At 35.4% G+C, this 17,883-nt stretch overlaps 2 protein-coding genes across 2 annotated transcripts; one reads left to right on the forward strand and one right to left on the reverse strand.

Moving 5' to 3' along the window:
- Positions 1 to 110: 110 nt before the first annotated feature.
- Positions 111 to 4,100, reverse strand: LOC113732157 (beta-hexosaminidase 2-like). The gene is made up of 2 exons (XM_027257803.2): positions 3,082 to 4,100; positions 111 to 1,253 (listed from the first exon to the last, which is right to left on the reverse strand). Exons 1-2 carry the CDS (start codon positions 3,872 to 3,874, stop codon positions 319 to 321), a joined length of 1,728 nt encoding a protein of 575 aa, XP_027113604.1. The 5' UTR covers positions 3,875 to 4,100; the 3' UTR covers positions 111 to 318.
- Positions 4,101 to 11,935: 7,835 nt separating this feature from the next.
- Positions 11,936 to 14,114, forward strand: LOC113732156 (hypothetical protein At1g04090). Its single transcript, XM_027257802.2, has 2 exons — positions 11,936 to 12,402; positions 12,493 to 14,114. Exons 1-2 carry the CDS (start codon positions 12,198 to 12,200, stop codon positions 14,037 to 14,039), a joined length of 1,752 nt encoding a protein of 583 aa, XP_027113603.1. The 5' UTR covers positions 11,936 to 12,197; the 3' UTR covers positions 14,040 to 14,114.
- The last annotated feature ends 3,769 nt before the right edge of the window (positions 14,115 to 17,883 follow it).

Raw genomic sequence — 17,883 nt, forward strand, 5'->3', positions numbered from 1 at the left:
ATTTTCACTATTTTCATTCAAAACAATTATGTTGGCCGTTGCATTGGCGTCAATATGGTGAGACAGCATAAGTAACAATCTTTTCAGTAGATAATACTCCAATTGATTGGTGATTGTGGCGAAAACAGAATTCATTGTGTAGAAAATGCAAGCACCGCTCAAGTATCTCAGCTTGAGTTAACGAGTGTTCCAGAATTTCAAGTAAACAATATGGGTGGAAAAAGTTGCAGATGTGCACGACAGAAATGACTAATTGCAAACACTCTTAAAATGAAACATGAAGCTGGACACACAAAACAAAAAACAACTAATTATAAATCACTGAACTGTGTTGCACATCCCCGGGTTTCTGATGCACCAAAGAGGCTGAATTGGTTCAGCAGCTATTCCTCTGGCCACCATTCTGTTCCTCCATTCATTCAACCTATCGGTAGCTTCTGCATACCTCTTCATTCCTGTTTCATCGCGGTTTCCAGACCACAATGTTTCAGCCATTGCTGAAGTTCTAGGCCAGAACCGAGGGTCCATAACTGTCGAATCTGCTTGTTCAGTCCACAGTGCTACCTCTCCTCCTAATACCAACTTGGCCTCCTCTTCGTTCAGGCCATATGTTATATCATAGTTGTAGATAGACTGCCATGTTTTGAATGGCCCGCACCATGAACCTCCATTACCAAGATCAGTACCTGGTGGTTGGTTATATAGACTGTTGTTTCCCGTAAAATCGCCATGCCCACAATCCAAGTAGTAATAGTCTGCAGATGAAACAATTACCCGATAACCAGCTTCAACAAGCCTTTTAGTGTTGTTTGGTCCGTTGTTCCATGTCTGTAAAATGATATTCTCTTTTGGAAGCAATGAAGCAGAAACATTGATGTCGGAGCTCAACAAAACATCCTCCCAATAAACCACAGTACGGTTCTTGGATAAGATGTAAGGCAAGGTAGAATTAACAAACAATTCAAGAAGCAGGCTGAGTGTCCCATTCTTAGCAAGGAAAGCTTGAATGTCTTTGTCTGTTTTCCAACAGTTAGCATTGACCTCATCAGCTCCTCCATGATAGAATGAATCTGGAAATATATTTATCGCATCATCTATGACATTTTTTGCTATTTCATAGGTGTTGGGGTTTAAGGGATTCAGTTGACCGGTTCCTGGTTCAGCAGCTAACGGATTAGATCCAGCTGGCGACCAAAACATGTTTGCGCATGTTACAATCTCAGGGTATGCTTCTGCCCATGATCCAGTATGTGCTGCAAAATATACATTGGTAATTGTCATGTTGGACAAAATGTGGCTTTATTGCATAAGCTTAATCGTGAAAACTGAAACTCGGCTCGAGGATCTTTTGTTAATCAATTAAATTTTTAACGTTATTCTAGCATATTTACAGTGATTTGAGTGATTCACATAATATAGATAAGAAGTAATCATGCTCAAAGCTTAGAAAATGAAAAGCTCACTAGAAACTGGGCAACTCTAGTCATATTACTTCTTGCCTCCAATGTCACCGGAGACCATTAGATTCAAGCCAAACTCAATACGGATAATGAGCTACTTAAGTAGCTAAATCCATAATATTAATCGTATGCGGCTATGTAAGCCACAAATTCTGATCATCTGATACCAGTAACCACGATAGGCTTGCTATTTCTAACATGGTCAAAAACTCCATGGGAAAAAATGTGTTCTTCTATCTAGAGGAACTTGTTTGGAAACAATGTTTAAGTACAGGTGGCACTACATGCAAAAATATGGGGTGCGGTGGCGATGATTGGTTGAATGAGCTTCTCTAAACTGGTCGGGATATAACTAGGACAAAATTGTGATGAAAATTGGCTCTATCAAGCTCCGTGTATTACATTTGGAGAAAGAACACTCAGTAAAAGATGCAGAAAAGAGTATAATGCAGAATGCCAGCAACATTTTCTATGTTCTTTTCATGCCAGTAATATGACATAGTCCAAAGGCAAAATCCCAAGTTACACAAACCTCAAGCATGCAACCTCATCCTTCTCTTTCTTTTGTTATTTTACGCACAAACAAAAACCTCGATGATCCCTAATGGTCAATTCACTTACTACTATGTTATTTACGTAATCTGTAATCTAATACTCAATAACTATTCAGAGCAAGGGTCGGGCTCGGCAGAGTTTGGAGTCGAATCTCACCCTCTGTCTCTAGTTCTGCCTTTTATTAAAAAAAAAAAAAATTAGCTATCGTAGTACCTTTGAATCTATAGCATTAGCAGAGGAGTAATAGATACCTCCCCTAATCCCAAAGTTGTAACGAATCGTTAAATAACCATTGCTGAATATTCATTACAATCTGTGTTACATCATGTAAGGATGATAAATATTAGGGTAAAAAACAAAAAAAAAACCCTTGTGGTAAGTCTAATACACAGAAAAGCCCCCTATGATTTTAAAATATATAACACGACACCTTATGCTTTGAACTAAATTGTAAAGGAAACGGAATCCGTTAAACTTAACGGAAATGACTTACTAGAACCTAAAAAAAAAAATTTATACCTAATTTTTATCAAATATATCTATTCTACCCCTTAACTCTCAATTCTCTCTCTTTAGAGAATAAAACAAATGATTTTTTTGAGCTGTCTTTTGCTTAATTATATCCGAACATTTTGGTCATTTCATCCATTTCCGTTAAATTTAACGGATTCCGTCACCTTTACAATTTAGTTCAAAGTATGAAATATCGTGTTGTATATTTTAAAATCATGTGAGATTTTTTTGTGTATTAGATTTACCACGGAGTTTTTTTGTTTTTTATCCTAAATATTAGATACTTCAACGTTCAAGGACACGTGTTAGCTGGTGTGGCAGCCCGGCAGGGCATTTAAAGCAATCTAGTGCAATAGTATTCAAATTCATCACATTGGAATATGGACTCTCACGTACATAATCAACTTTCCTAAACCCAAAAAGATAAGGAAAAAAATTTACGTATACCCTGATGTACTCGAGGTAGTACTCCAACAAACAATTAACGTTGGATCAAACTTGTTTGCAAAGGTATACTCAAAGGAAGACTTCAAACAAAGACAAGTTGACTAACCAGGCATGTCAATCTCAGGCACAACTCGAACTCCATATTGCATTCCGAACTCCACCAGGGCCTTCACGTCCTCTGGTGTGTACTTCATTTTCTCTCCATAGGCTCCTTTCTCAGCCAGCACCGACTCGGACGGCAAAACCAAGGGAAACGAATGCGAATCCGTTATATGCCAATGAAAGACGTTCAGCTTATTCATGCTCATTGTCTTGATCAACCTCTTCAAATCCCCAACAGTAAAGTAATTCCTCGAAGTATCCAACATCACCCCTCTATAAGTATACAATGGTTGGTCGGAGATGTACAGCCCAGAAGCCACTCTGGGTGGGTTCCCAAAAATCAGCTGAGAAAATGTTTCCAGCCCGCGCATCGCTCCCCATACGGTTTCGGCAGTTAAGGTGGCTGTTGTGGATTCAGAAGGAGAGGGAACTGTAAGTGCGTAGGATTCGTTGACGCCGTGAGCTAACTGCGCGGAGAGGTCAGTGACTCCGATGCTGAGGCATGCAAGAGGGGCTGATGTCGTCACATTGAGATGTGGAACCACCAATGGACTGTAGTGTTCACTGAAGATTTGGTTAAAATAACGACTGACAGCCGGCTTGAGATAGGGATTTGCGGGGAATTGGATGCTGAAGTTCGGAGAAAGTAAGGTTAGTTGAGGTTGTCGCCAGGAGAAAGTTGTGGGTTTAGGCCAGACGTTAATTGGGTAACTAGCTGCAGTGATCTGTGGTGCTGAGGGGAAAACTAGAGCAAGAATCAAGAGAAATGAGAGTGGAATTTTAGTTCCATTCCCCATTTTTTTGGGCGTTGTATCGACTCTTGTGAATTTGGATTTGGGAGGGAATGGAACTTTGGATAAGCGATTAATTATGGCAATAGTGACTAAGAGGAGTCATCTATTTATATGTTTTCTTTGATAGGTTGGGGTTGGTTTTTAATGATGTATGGTGTCCTCTTCTCTTCAGTTTCACCCTCATGTATTGTTTTTTACGTTTTTATTCCTCTTCCCAGTTCCCACTGGGGTAATGACTTTTTCTTGCTACTATATTTTTGAGATCTTTTCTAGGAAGAAGCCCGTAAAGATTACACAAGAGAGAAAGGCAGAAGGGAAAAGTTAAAAAGTTAAAAACGACATGCTCTAGTTCTATGACGTCTTCTTTTGATATTGATATGAACAATCGAATGAGATTAAGAATTCTCATATTATATAGTATTCTCGTGTTCAATCTGTCCTGAATCAGCACTTTTAATGCTTTGACAAGTTCACCAAATCTATCACAAGAATCTTGCACTTGATTTGAATACAAGAATGAATGAGAAAAGAAAGTACTGCTACAAGATTTGGCTTTTATGCCTTTTCCTAGTTAATGATAGGGCTTTCTTGATTGCTTCCATTTGGACAGCAGATGAGCTTTCGTGCTTCACTTTCGATTTGCTTATTGTATTTATGTCATTGATCACATTGTTGCCTCGGCGGCAGCTTATGTATTAACTGTTTAGAGGCACTTTTCTTTCTTCGACACAACTGTGGTAGGCAGTCAATTATGGAAGCTCTAGATCATCGTTAGCAGATTGGAAAATTAAGAATAAGCCGCAGGCGAAGCTTAACTGCCGATATATATATATATATATATATATATATATACACACACACACATATACACATATATATATGTATGGATAATCCCGGAAAGGATCTGTCCCATTTGATTATTTTGCAGGCTAAGGTTGTAGAAAAGCTCCAGGGGCATTTTAACCTCCAAAGGACGCAAGCATAATGTTTTGCTGCCAATTGTGTGCGTGGAAATTAGTTATGATGCTATATGCTACTTGGGAGTTGGGATGGGATTGTTTGACATTACGAAATTAATTCGATCACCTGCTCGAAGAAATCATGGCTTTAGCTGGCCTGCGTAATTGAGTTAAATATCAAAAGCAGTCAGTCAGTCGGATCAGAACACATGGGATCCTCAGTGCTATTTTTTCGATGACAACTCAATGCTACTTTTATATTTATGTCAAGTGTCCTATTTATTTAACTTGTTATATGTTATTTATTTAAGTTTCTTTTATTCTTACGTGATAAGTGGGATTGACGCTGAATTTTGCATTGGACGGTGATACAAAAGATCCAACTGCAGTCGGAAAGCTTGTCCGTACTTCTTGTTTGTTCATTTATAATCATGCCTTGCAGTTGAAAAATGTGAGAAGGTTAAACAAGATTATGTTAGGGGGTAAAAAGGTCGAAATATGTTAAACTTAAAACAATAGAGGAAAAAAAGACAGAAAAGAAAACCTGCGCCTGTCCAAGAGATCCAATGCCTTGTCAATAAGGAACTAAAATTCTCATTGATAAGGTTTTGTTCGAAGTGCACTAGTAAGAAGGAGAATAATTCAATAAAAACCACACTTATATTCTCTAAAGTAACTCATATTGTCTGAATAAATAGTAATAGTAAAATGTTAAGAGTAGCATCCTAAATCCATTTAACCAGGTTAGTATCCTTTCATTGGATTTCTCTCCATTGGTCTCTCCATTTATTTATATCTAAATTAGTACGATTCCGATTATGTCATTATTTTTTTTTTAATCTCTAGATGCACATACTAAAAAAATGATATTTCTTTTGAGAATACCTTGGCATTCAATTACAAAACATTTGAATGGTAAGAAATGAACTAAAATTGTAATAAAATTTATAATGATTAATCAGACAATAATTCTTAGGGTCTGTTTGATAACATAAAAAAGTGCTGAATCTGAATTTTTTCAGACATTCAGATGTTTTGAGTGTTTGATAAATGAAAATCCATTTGCTGAACTTGTGTGTATTTTTTTCAGCACAAGAATCCTAACTGAATGCTTAATTCTGATAAGAATCAATAGAATTACTTCAACTACCTTATATTATCTATCAAATCTACCATTGTTTATTAATTATGTTCAAAATTCTTATATAATCAAACAACCTAATATTCTCTATCTAATGATTTTCTATTTTTCTTTTCTCCCTTTTGAATGACTTTCACTTCTTCTCTATACTCCTCATATAACATAATTCATCTTTTATATTAATTTGATTTAAAAATAAATATTGTCATTTTCATACCTAACATTTTTAGCTAATTAAATCATAGGTTCTATTTCTTTTTTGGATGAAAAGATATAAGGGCAAAATTGTCAAATTTAACTTATTAAGCATTTAGTTATAAATGTTTATCAAACAGTATAAATAGGTTTAGTATTAAAATTCAGACATTCATATATTTCTTTTCAGTGCTTAAAATTCAGCAAATTAATTGTTTCAGTATTCAGATTTCAGAATTCAGACTTCAGAATTCAAATTCAGTTTTATCAAACGGAACCTTAGTCAATTTTATAAAAATTATAACTAAAACAAGTGATGAAATATATTATAAATGGTATTGACTTTTTGAAAACAATCATCAAACTAAATTTATTAGGGTATAATGGAAAGAAATTCTACCTAATACAATGGAGAGGAGCCTAGTTTGCGATTTAACCTAAGCAAAATCAACACTAACAATTAAAATTCTGCAAGAAAATTGACTGAATTGGATTGTACATAAAACAAAGAGCATCATACAATTCTTACTTACATTGTAAAGTGACTTTTAAAAATAAAAAATTAAAAAAATAAAAAGTCAAACAAACAATACCACTTATGTTGCCCTACTCTAATGGGAAGAGAAAAAAAAATAACTGGAAGAAAAGCCCCGTCTGACTTATATGAAGGACTAAAGATAGTGTCCCATCTAAATTTTGTGCCACTTGACAAAGTATGGCTACATTATGCTCTTCTCCTCAGCTACATATTGCTGGGATTACATTTTGAATTGTCCCCCAAAAAAATAAAAAAAAAGTTGTTGCAGTGAACGTGCATTCAGATTCATACTAGTGTCACATTCATTGTCTTTAAAGAAGACTAGTTCTTATTAAGCTCACCAGCTAATCTTGGTCCTCATTAATTTCACCTTCCTTTCTTTTTTTTTTTATTATTTGTGCGTTGAGGAAATTAAGTGTTTTATTTTTGTCAATCGTCACAGTTTACTCTACTCCATGTCAAGAAAATTCCATGTTAGACAAGTAGAAAGTTTTTTGCCATCATCAAACACTTTAAGTTTTGGTAGAGTAGAAGATCAAGGGTTCAAATCTTACCTCCTACCACTGTGCCACTATATGTAGTTTCTCTTAAATCCATATGAGTGCGTAGTGGATCTATTTAATCCGATGGTGATTCAATGTTCGTCGTCCTCCCTTCCCCCTAGAATAGGCTAGAATAAGAGTAGGAGTAGAGTAGATAAAAAAAAAAAAAAAAAAAAAAAGGGACATGTGGACAGCTTACCTAAAGGCAGAGAGTAGTCTTCTGACTGCAACAAATTGCCCCAAGTGAGAGGGCACATTCCTTTAGCGAGTATTCAGATGGGCCCAATTTGGGATTAATCCAGTCCAAGTTAGTAGGGCCATTGAGCCTTGCTGGAGAACATCCAGTACGAATTCCCGAAAGATTCCGAAGTTTTTCCTGCCAATTTAACTTGCTTTACTTTTAGAATTTATTGTTCAAACATTTAAATTAACTTAAAAATTGTATTCAAACTGATCTAATTTCAGAATTGGAACTGACAACTAAATTCAGAATTTACTTCTCAAACATTTAAATTAACTTTAAGCTTGTATTCAAACTGGGAACGTATTAGCGTGGAATTCTGCGAAATTCTAACCTAATTCCCATTCTCAATTAAAACAGCAAAACTTATTATGTCACTTGAATTGGATTAACCAATACATATAAAATTTCTGGTTATGAACTTAACCTTCCATATAAAAACCAAACACGGCCCGTTTTGGGTACAAATTGGTGTTCCCCACTGTAGAATAAAATAATTTAGCACTCGCATAATGGAGCAATTAATATCCCACTAATGTCATTAGTGCGGTAGCACCAATATTCCATAGATGGATGAATGCAGAAACAATAACGCAACGAAGCATGGGCCGATCAGTGATTAATTACTGAGCAAATGGGCATTCTGAAATGTGCTGCAACCACTTTTAGAGTAAATTTACATTGACACGTGTGCAAAAGTTGGAGTTTAAATTTAAATTTTGGATAATTATCATTTATCTACTCCCTCCCTTTTTTTATAACTGACGTTTAAGGTTTTGCACACCAATTAAGAAAAGTTTTTCATTGCTTAAATCTGTACACTACTTTCCTTTTGTACCCTCATTAATTGTCTAATTCATCCATGTTTTCTCTCACTAGAGTACTAAATGGTGTTGTTTTACTAGGCCAAAAGCAATGCAATAATTACTAGGAGTAGTAATTAAGAACCCTGTATTGGAAAAGAGAGATAAAAGGGTAAAATTATGATAAAATAATTAATACTGTATGGGGATAATAAAACGACAGATAAAAGTACACTAGAGTAAATTTCTTAAACGTCAGTTATAAAAAAAGGGAAGGAGTAACATTTACTGTGCATAGGAAAAATTAATTCTTTCTTTTATATATATATTGTGTCACCTGAGAGCTGGAGTTGCACTTAATCTTGCACCATTATATTTTAATTTGCAATTTAACATTGTACAGTATCTCCATTATTGCATTTCTCAAGATCGATGAGGTATTGATCTAATGGTTGAAATTGAGATTCTAAATATTAGAGATTTTAAGCTCAAATCTCCCTACTTCCTCCCTGTTTCTTAAGTTCCACCCTCCCCTGCTAGATTTGAAAAAAAAAAAAAAAAAAGGATCAAGAATGTTTTCTTTTTCTTTTTTTTTTCAAATAATCTTCAGTGTGTGGTAGTCATTTTGGCCCGATTAATCTGGAGTCGAGCTAGGTTGGACCCGTTAAAAGATGTTTTGCCATGCACATTCTCATCTCGTATCCATTTCTTTAGGCCGACAAGGCTGGTGGCAATTTAACACAGAATCCAGGGATTTATAACTTTGGTGGGTTTCAAATTTTGCATGACTATAATATTGCTGCTACCATGTTAGAATTTTATCCGAAGACGAATTTCAATTCAAATTTCCAAAGCATAAAGCAGAAATATGCTTCGGAATTTCGTACGGGATATGCTGCCATCCATCTCCGAGGACTCGGAAGAGTTTGTTACAGCAAGTCATCTGCTTAATTTGCCAAGAATATACAGAGCGAAGTTTTTTCAAGCAATTGAAAAGCTAAAATTGCACAGAATTTCACCCCCTCACCTTCCACTATCATTAACAATAATCTTTTGTTGTATATTTTACGGCAATTTTGTTGTTGTTGTTGTTATTGATATGGGAAGGAAGATGGATGCTGTCACTCATTTTCCAATGCAAGTAAGCTCTCCTTCATTCATTTCTCCATTCATCATTTAGCTCTAGTTTTATTTTTCCATTCTTTTCTTTCATCTTTCCCCTCACTGGTTCCATACTTCATTCATGAGAAGATTCTTGGATATAAAGCCTCCTCCTAGCATGTCTTACAAAAATGTGCAAAAGCTTCTTGTTCTTATCCTCGAAGAGATTACAACCTGTATATAGGGATTTCATAGCAGATGAAATGAAACTCGTTGTCAATTAACTTTATCAAATGGTCCCTGAAATGATGTTTAGGGTCCATTATGGAAAAACTCTAAATGCAAAAGCAACACATCCCACTTAATAGAGAGTTTGGCTAAACTAAAAGGCAGTCCTACAAGACAAACCTGTCCAAATCCTAATTTGCATAATTGTAAGATCTAATTAATTCTACCCAATTCCTTGACATTCCCGTTAGCTTGATATTCATAAAACGTTTGATATTTTGCACCTTTTAGTTGTTAGCTTTCTGTTCTATTACATGATGCTTTGCACAATATTGTGGCTGTATTTTTGCAGTGTAGCTAGTTTTTTTTTTGTCATCACAGGGAGTATCCCTTTCGGACTAATCTCCCTGATCCTGTGCACCCGCCTCCCAAAATACACAAGACGGTAAAAGCAGTCGAACCGTGATCACACAGTACCGAAACCTAATAAGGCTACCCCACCACCAGCCGAGCCAATCCGAAGGGCCAGTGTAACTAGTTGACAAGTAATAACCACAGGGGAAGTTTGGGGTTTGTGTTTTTGAAGACGCAGTACAAAACATTATAGCACACAGGTCAGCCTTGACTATCTTGCTACAAGAACGCGTTAGCGTCTCAAACTCACATCCATTAGCCTTATTGGTGTCTTATCATCTTATGCTTTCTTTGTTAATACCCTGTATAAAGTTCTGCAGTCACATCCACAGTCTTATCGTTAATTAACTAATCCAAGCCTGAATTCTTGCATACCTCTTAATGATAGTAATACAAGCTTTTAATGCATGGATGCATGTGAACTTGAAATGCACAACCGTAACCTTAAAGCTCCATATGGATTACCTGTTTTTTTTTTAAAAAATTGTTTTTGTTTGTGGAGTTTGCAGTAACATCTCAGGCATAATTTAAAATATATCTAAAAATAAGTAAAAAAAATAGATAAAAAAATTATTTTCACTCAAAAAAAAAGCAATCCAAACAAAAAGTGAATTGGCTGAGCCTTTGCTTTACACTTTGAGAAAGATTCTACTCCGTAAATCACCAAAGAAGATAACAATAATGCTTTTGTCTTGTCATATGTACAAGGAAAAGGTTTTTCCCTTTAAACTAGTGATGACAGTTGTGCCAATAATTAAAAAGTTTCCATGCAAATATCCTGTCTGCCATATCGCAAAACCGGTTGTACTCAATGCCACAAGCTCTATCTACTGAGTAAAATGATGTCATATTTGTACAAGAACTAATCAGAAAATCTTGAATCATTATTGTGTACTCTTACTATACATAAGTATAAAACACACTTGGTCATTACAACTGCCTTTTTGCTAGTATCGAATAGAATATTACTTTGCTCATAAAGAATAGGGAAAATATCAGAAACCTCCCTTGAGGTTTCTCTTAATATCACATGGCCTCCTAAGATTTTTGAAATATCACTTACCTCCTCTAATAATTGTAAAAAGACTATATTAACTCTTACTTGAAACATAATTTATATATCAAATAAATGAAACTCAAATTTTTTTTTTTAAAAAAAAGAAACAAAAGTGACTTTTTTCTCTCTCCTTTTTATCCGTCATTCTCTCTTACTTATTTTTTGGATGACTATGCAATATTTTATCAGTAAATTATAATAAATTGAATTTTATTTATCTTTTATTTTTTGTAATTGTGATAAAGTGAAATGTGATTTATTTGCGTATTTTGAGTTGATTTTTATAATGATTAATACAATTTAACGGTTTGGACAAGAGTTGAGAAGATGTTAAAAAAAATTATAAAGTTCATAAGAAATCAGTTTTAAGTATATAGAGTTAAATTGGTGCAAATGTACTTTTTTCAAATATTTTTTTATTTTTCAAATTTATATTTTTATGAGGTATAGTATTATGATGTGGTAGTACTACAAGAAATCGTTTTGTAGGTGATAGTTTTTTGAAGTGAATAAAATGGTTTAGGAATATTGTTATTTAACAAATGAAAAAGTAGTTTAAGATTTTTAAAAGTTTTGATACACAAATAATAAAAGTAAGGAGAGTAAGTGATGTTTTTAAAACTTTAGGGTGCCAAATGATATTATAAGAAACCTCAGGAGAGGTTTATGATATTATCCCTAAAGAATAAAAAGATTCCTTTGTATAGTTCCTTGAATCAACAATCTGCAGACTCATGATGTCGTTGTCAGCATTCAGATCAGGTATCTAAGACAATTGCATACACTGGATTATGTTTTTTTTTCCCTTATTTTTCATTTTAACTATGACATTAAAAATATTATGATAACAGCTAGAGCTGGCGCATACACTGATACACAGAATCAGTCCCGTGAAAATAGGAGAGGTATAATAAGGACTGGTGTAACAAAGCCAAAGCAGAAAGCTTTAGTGTAGAAGACAAGAACATCCAATCCTCAAATCTCAAACATTATGCTTCATTCTTCAAGTACAGAAAACCAATAGATGAATAGCTTTCACGCCACAGTCGCTTGACTAGATTTCTTGCTTTGTCTTTACACTTTCTAAAGCAATTTCTCTTGCAGAAAATGGGGTTTATCTACTTCATGTTCCTTGCACTCCATGTTCAATTCTGTTGCTCAAGACCTCAGAATCAGTTGGACCATGCAAGCATGGGAAATAGCATAAATGCAATTTCTCCTTCTGTGGCATATCTGTCCAAGAAAGACAACCAGCCACCTCCTATTGAAACCATGTTCAAGCTTCCTTCCCCATTACCCGCCTGGCCTCAAGGTAAAAATGCTAACCCATCGGAATTTTCCTCTGTTTTCTTGGTTAGAGTTGTGGAAATTTGCTAACTTTCTGTTCATCTGTGGATTATAGGTGCGGGATTTGCTAATGGAACAATTGATTTGGGAGGATTACAGGTATGTCAAGTATCAACTTTTAATAAAGTTTGGGCTACTCATGAAGGTGGACCAGATAATCTTGGTGCAACCTTTTTTGAACCATCTTCAATCCCAGATGGATTCTTTACACTTGGTTACTATAGCCAACCAAACAATAGTCCCCTGTTTGGATGGGTTCTTGCTGCAAAAGATGCCTCGTCAGGTCAAGGAATTCTGAGCAAGCCCACTGATTATACACTTCTTTGGAGTAGTGAATCTTTGAATATCAAGCAAGATGGCGTGGGCTATATATGGCTGCCAACACCTCCTGATGGCTACAAGGCCATTGGTCATGTAGTCACAAGCTCCCCTGATAAGCCTTCAGTGGAAAAAGTTCGATGCGTCCGCTCTGATTACACTGATGCTACTGATCTAGATTCTTGGATTTGGGGTAGTTCTAATGGCATTAACATATATGGTTCAAGGCCAAAAGTTAGAGGGATTCAAGTTTTAGGGGTTTCCACAGGTACATTTATATTAGCACAAAACAGTGGGGCTGCAACATCACTGGCTTGTTTGAAGAATCTGCAAGGCAACTTTCATGCTATGCCTACTCTGAATCAGATTCGAGCATTACTTGCTGAATATTCTCCAGTGATTTACTTTCACCCTGATGAAGAGTTCTTTCCTTCTTCAGTAAATTGGTTTTTCCAAAATGGTGCATTACTGTACACAAGAGGGCAGGAATCCAATCCTGTTGCTATTACCCCAACAGGGTCAAATTTGCCCCAAGGTGGTACAAATGATGGTGCATATTGGATAGATTTACCTCGTGATAATGCTGCTAAAGATAGGGTCAAGCAAGGAAAGCTACAAGATGCAAGTGTATATATACATGTTAAACCTATGTTAGGTGCAACTTTTACTGACTTGGCTGTATGGGTTTTTTACCCTTTTAACGGTGCAGCTAGAGCAAAAGTTGAGTTTGTTACAATTAAGCTAGGAAAAATTGGGGAACATGTTGGAGACTGGGAGCATGTGACACTGAGGATTAGTAACTTCAATGGAGAATTAAAAAGTGTTTATTTTTCAGAACATAGTGGAGGGACATGGGTCAGTGCTTCAGGGCTTGAGTTCCAAAATGGTAACAAACCAGTGGTATATTCCTCATTGCATGGCCATGCTGCTTATCCAAAGACAGGAGATTTTTTGCAAGGGTCTAACTCAAATGTTGGAATAAGAAATGATACTGGCAAAGGGCAGTTTTTTATGGATGCTGGGGCAAATTTCTCAGTGGTTTCTGCTGATTATTTAGGGTCAACAATTGTTGAACCACCATGGTTGAATTATACCAGAGAATGGGGTCCAAAAATCAGCTATAATATCAATGATGAGATCAAGAAGGTTGAGAAATTTTTGCCTGGGAAATTAAAAAGAGCTTTAGACAAAGCAGTAAGTGACCTTCCTAGTGAAGTGTTGGGTGAGGAAGGCCCCACTGGTCCCATATCCAAGGATAATTGGAGTGGAGATGAAAGGACTTAGATTATTGAGTTTGTACAAACGCTTTGATCTTTGTGTTAGGACATGAAAGTAAATGGGAACGCATTCATTCTTATCTTCTTGGTTCCTGTTCTTTTACTACAATCTTTTTGCCTTGATATTTCTTTTGACTGCTCAGTTGTCTTATTCATTCATGTTCATGGTATTTCAATTTTTGATGAATTTGCGTTCACACAATATAGTTTGGGTGAAAAAAAAAATCAAGAATGTAGATGCCATAACATGTTGTGGTTGGTAGTTGGCCAGTTGCCATCTGATGGCAATATAACGATGAAGAAAATGACCTTATTAAAGGCAAACTGCAGAGGCATAACATCTTCACACAAAAGAAAGAAGCTAGTGCCCATAAAGCATACGGCCAAAGGTGGCCTCACAATAATTTTGTCCAGAACTTCTAATTATGGTCATGTTCTAAACGTATCTGTAACTATTTCTCTTGAACTATGCACTTTATTTCTCTATTTTCGTGACTCAATTAAATCCTTTCTTTTGCTGTGATATAAAGCTGGAAGGAATAGTTGAACAACTCTCTCTCTCTCTCTCTCGGCACACTTTTTGGAGTTGTATTAGGAATTTTAAGGTTCTTAGGTTCAGTTATTGGATGTGCTTTTGGTGCATCTGCTATTTCATTGAACTTTATTTGTGGTCATCTGAAATAAATGCTTTTCTTTTTTTCTCTCATTTTCTTAAGCGAACTCAAGAATGCGTAAAGAAACCTAATCCTCAAAATAAATGCTTTTCTTGATGCTTGCTCTTTTGGTTGGCATCTGCTTACCATCATGTGCTTCAAAAGTGGCTAATGTTAGTCCAAGACTCCTGTGTGTCTGGTAGCTAAAGTTGAGGTTTCAAGATTTAGACGTTCTGGATTGAAATTCTCCGTTCTCTTTCCCTACTTCTTAATTTCGACCATTTCCCTGCTAAAAAAATTTTTAAGAAAAAGTTACTATGTTAATAAAGAGCTCATAGAGTTGAATGTTGACTAAGATGGGATTACACTAAGCATTCCCTTACCATGTGCTCGTTGGCTTTTTCCTTTTGCCATTTGTGCTTCTACAAATTTTCTGCATGTAAACTTTTAATCCCTAGTCTTATACTTCCATTGCTTTTTTTTTTTTCTTTCCCTTCTTAACTGAAAGGAAACGGGGCCTCACAAGTTCCATTTCGCTCAAGTTAGTGTAAATTAACAATTTACTTTCAACTTACACTAATTTGTTCTCAGCTTATACTACGTGATAATAATTAACTTATACCAAACTATACTTGATTTATACCAAATAATAAAAAATCAACATACACTGAACTGCACCTAATTTACAGCAAATCAGACCTAATTTATACTGAAATTCAATTGATTTACACCAGAGATCAACTTGTGCAAAATTGTACGAAACTCAAATTGTGTCGGCCCGAATCCTGACTAAAGCTGCTTGGTTATGCACTGAAATTTGTCGGGCTGAACGAACCTGTAACAAGGATGAGATGATAAAATACGAATTGATCCATGGTCAGATGGTCCACTAGGAGGCCTGGAAAATCAAGTTGGGCTACAAGCTTCCTACATTACAAATTTCTATTCAGTTCAATACACAGGAAATCTAAAGTAAATGATCAACTACCTAAGTTTTAGGACTCCCAAACAAGGGTCCATCAGTTCAACTTTGGGCCTAAATGTCCAAACAATTCTTTGAAATGAATTTTCTATTTGTCTCGTGTGAAAAATTCATTAAATGACCGGATATATTTCATTACTTCTATTTTATTTGTCATCATTTTATGCAGAGTTTAAGAAAAATTAAATTGGAGGATGATACATAAATTACCAAAGTCTTGTTTCCATGCTTGGTCTTCGTTTTCGCAGCTGTTAAGTAATCCAAGGTCCTCCTTTGTGAAACCATGGTGAGTAAAAACGACTCCGAATTCCCTTTTAATTCGATTTTTAGTTCATTGGAAATATTTTGTAAAGAATAAAATTTAGATTCATGTTAAATTAAATGATCTGGATTATAGAAGCAATATAAATATAACATTCCAAAAACTAAAATTGTAAAACAATATTAATGTAGCTTAAAATATAATATTGTGTCTAGGTAAATTTCAATTTCTGACTATAAATTAGCGAGTTTCCACCACAAATTATGTTTGTGGATTTAGTAATTGTTAAGACAAGAATTTCCAAATTTGCATCAGTAGCAAGAATGAACAGACTAATGTTTTTCTCATAGTATATTGGATAAAATATGGATAAAAATAAGAAATGATTGCTATAATCTAAATGTCAGAAAGACTAATCAAGTCTTATGAAGAAAAGGGCAAGAGTTGGGAAGAATTATAAATAGGAGATTATGAATTCAAAACTTCCTACTTACAATATGTACATGTGTGTATGTGTGAACGTACGATTTCCAATCTTAAGCAGTATTGTAGAATAATACACAAAAATGATCGAAGTTTCCTTAACATTTTCCTTTGGTCTTCTTTTTTTTGGTCAACACGATAGTTTTTCTATTCTACTCCTATTCCTACTCTATATTAAAGGGAGGGAGTGGACTCAAATGAGCCAAGGGAGAATCTGGTAGCCCAAGGAAAAATCTGGAAGAAACTGAACCACTGCCGAATCAAACGGATACATTTACACCCACTAGTGAAACTTTCATAAAATTCTAGAGGTGAATACAAATCAAAGGATTCGAACCCTTGACCTGCGATCAATGAGAGCTCCCTGGTGTCCAACTACTGTAAAGGTAGTTGGTTCCTCTGGTCTTCGTTTAACTTCACAAGATCGCAGACAACCCCTGGGCTCCATCTTTTTTATTAGTAAGACACTGATAACATAATTAACATGTACCACATGCATCAATTTAGCAAACACAACAAGTGAAAAACTTCCACACGCAATTTCACTAGAAAATGACCAGAAGAGAACTGGACTTCTTAATTGTGTCGAAATCCCATTGAGGTCAGCATTCACAACACCCCCCCCCCCCATCCCCCCGCGGCCACACCAAAAAAAGGAAGGAAAAAAAAAAAGAAGAAGAATGCAACCAAATTTTGTAGTACAGGGAATTCAATGATGCTCACAAATTTGATGTTGCAACAACCGTTGATTGAACTTCATTAATAATTTCACCGTGTGATCTCCAACAGAATTAAGGTACAAGTTTATTAGACACAGTAGTACACCAGGCATCCTAACCTCTGAATTGGTTTTTGCTCTATAGAGTGAATGCCCACTTCACTGGTAAACTTGCTGTGCATATAAAAATTCATGGTCACCTGCTAGAGCTCGACAGCTGGTAGTGGTAGATGAAGAAAAATGAGATGTTTGTTAAATAATAATAAATAAATGCGTAGAAAAGAAAAACATATGTTTTTATTACTCTTTCTGGTCATAGTTTCTGTTATAAAAGCAGGAAAAATGGTAGTACATAAAAGAGCCTTGCTTTATCTAGTTAAGGATGGATCATAAAACCATGCTCATATTCAATTATGAGCCAACCAGCAAAGACATCTACCAATGAAATTAAGGACACTTTGTAACCAGGAGATGGAAAGAGATTGTCATATACAGCTTTTGTATGCCATAAAGCAACGCAAAATAAGTAAACATGATTGGGACAAAAACTTTTTCATTAGTACTAGTCAATCAGCTAATATGCACTTCTCAAGTCTCCCCCATCATAAGTTGGAAAAAAGGGATAAGAGTGGAGGAGTTTGGAAAATTTTGTAAACACCATAAAAGGGTTAAAGTATGGGTCTTAGGCATATTCACATCCAACTTTTGATTAACCAATTCATGGCTTGATTAGGGTAAGCAACTATACATGTC

This window comes from Coffea arabica, chromosome 2e (assembly GCF_036785885.1).
Source record: "Coffea arabica cultivar ET-39 chromosome 2e, Coffea Arabica ET-39 HiFi, whole genome shotgun sequence".
Taxonomy (NCBI): Eukaryota; Viridiplantae; Streptophyta; class Magnoliopsida; order Gentianales; family Rubiaceae; genus Coffea; species Coffea arabica.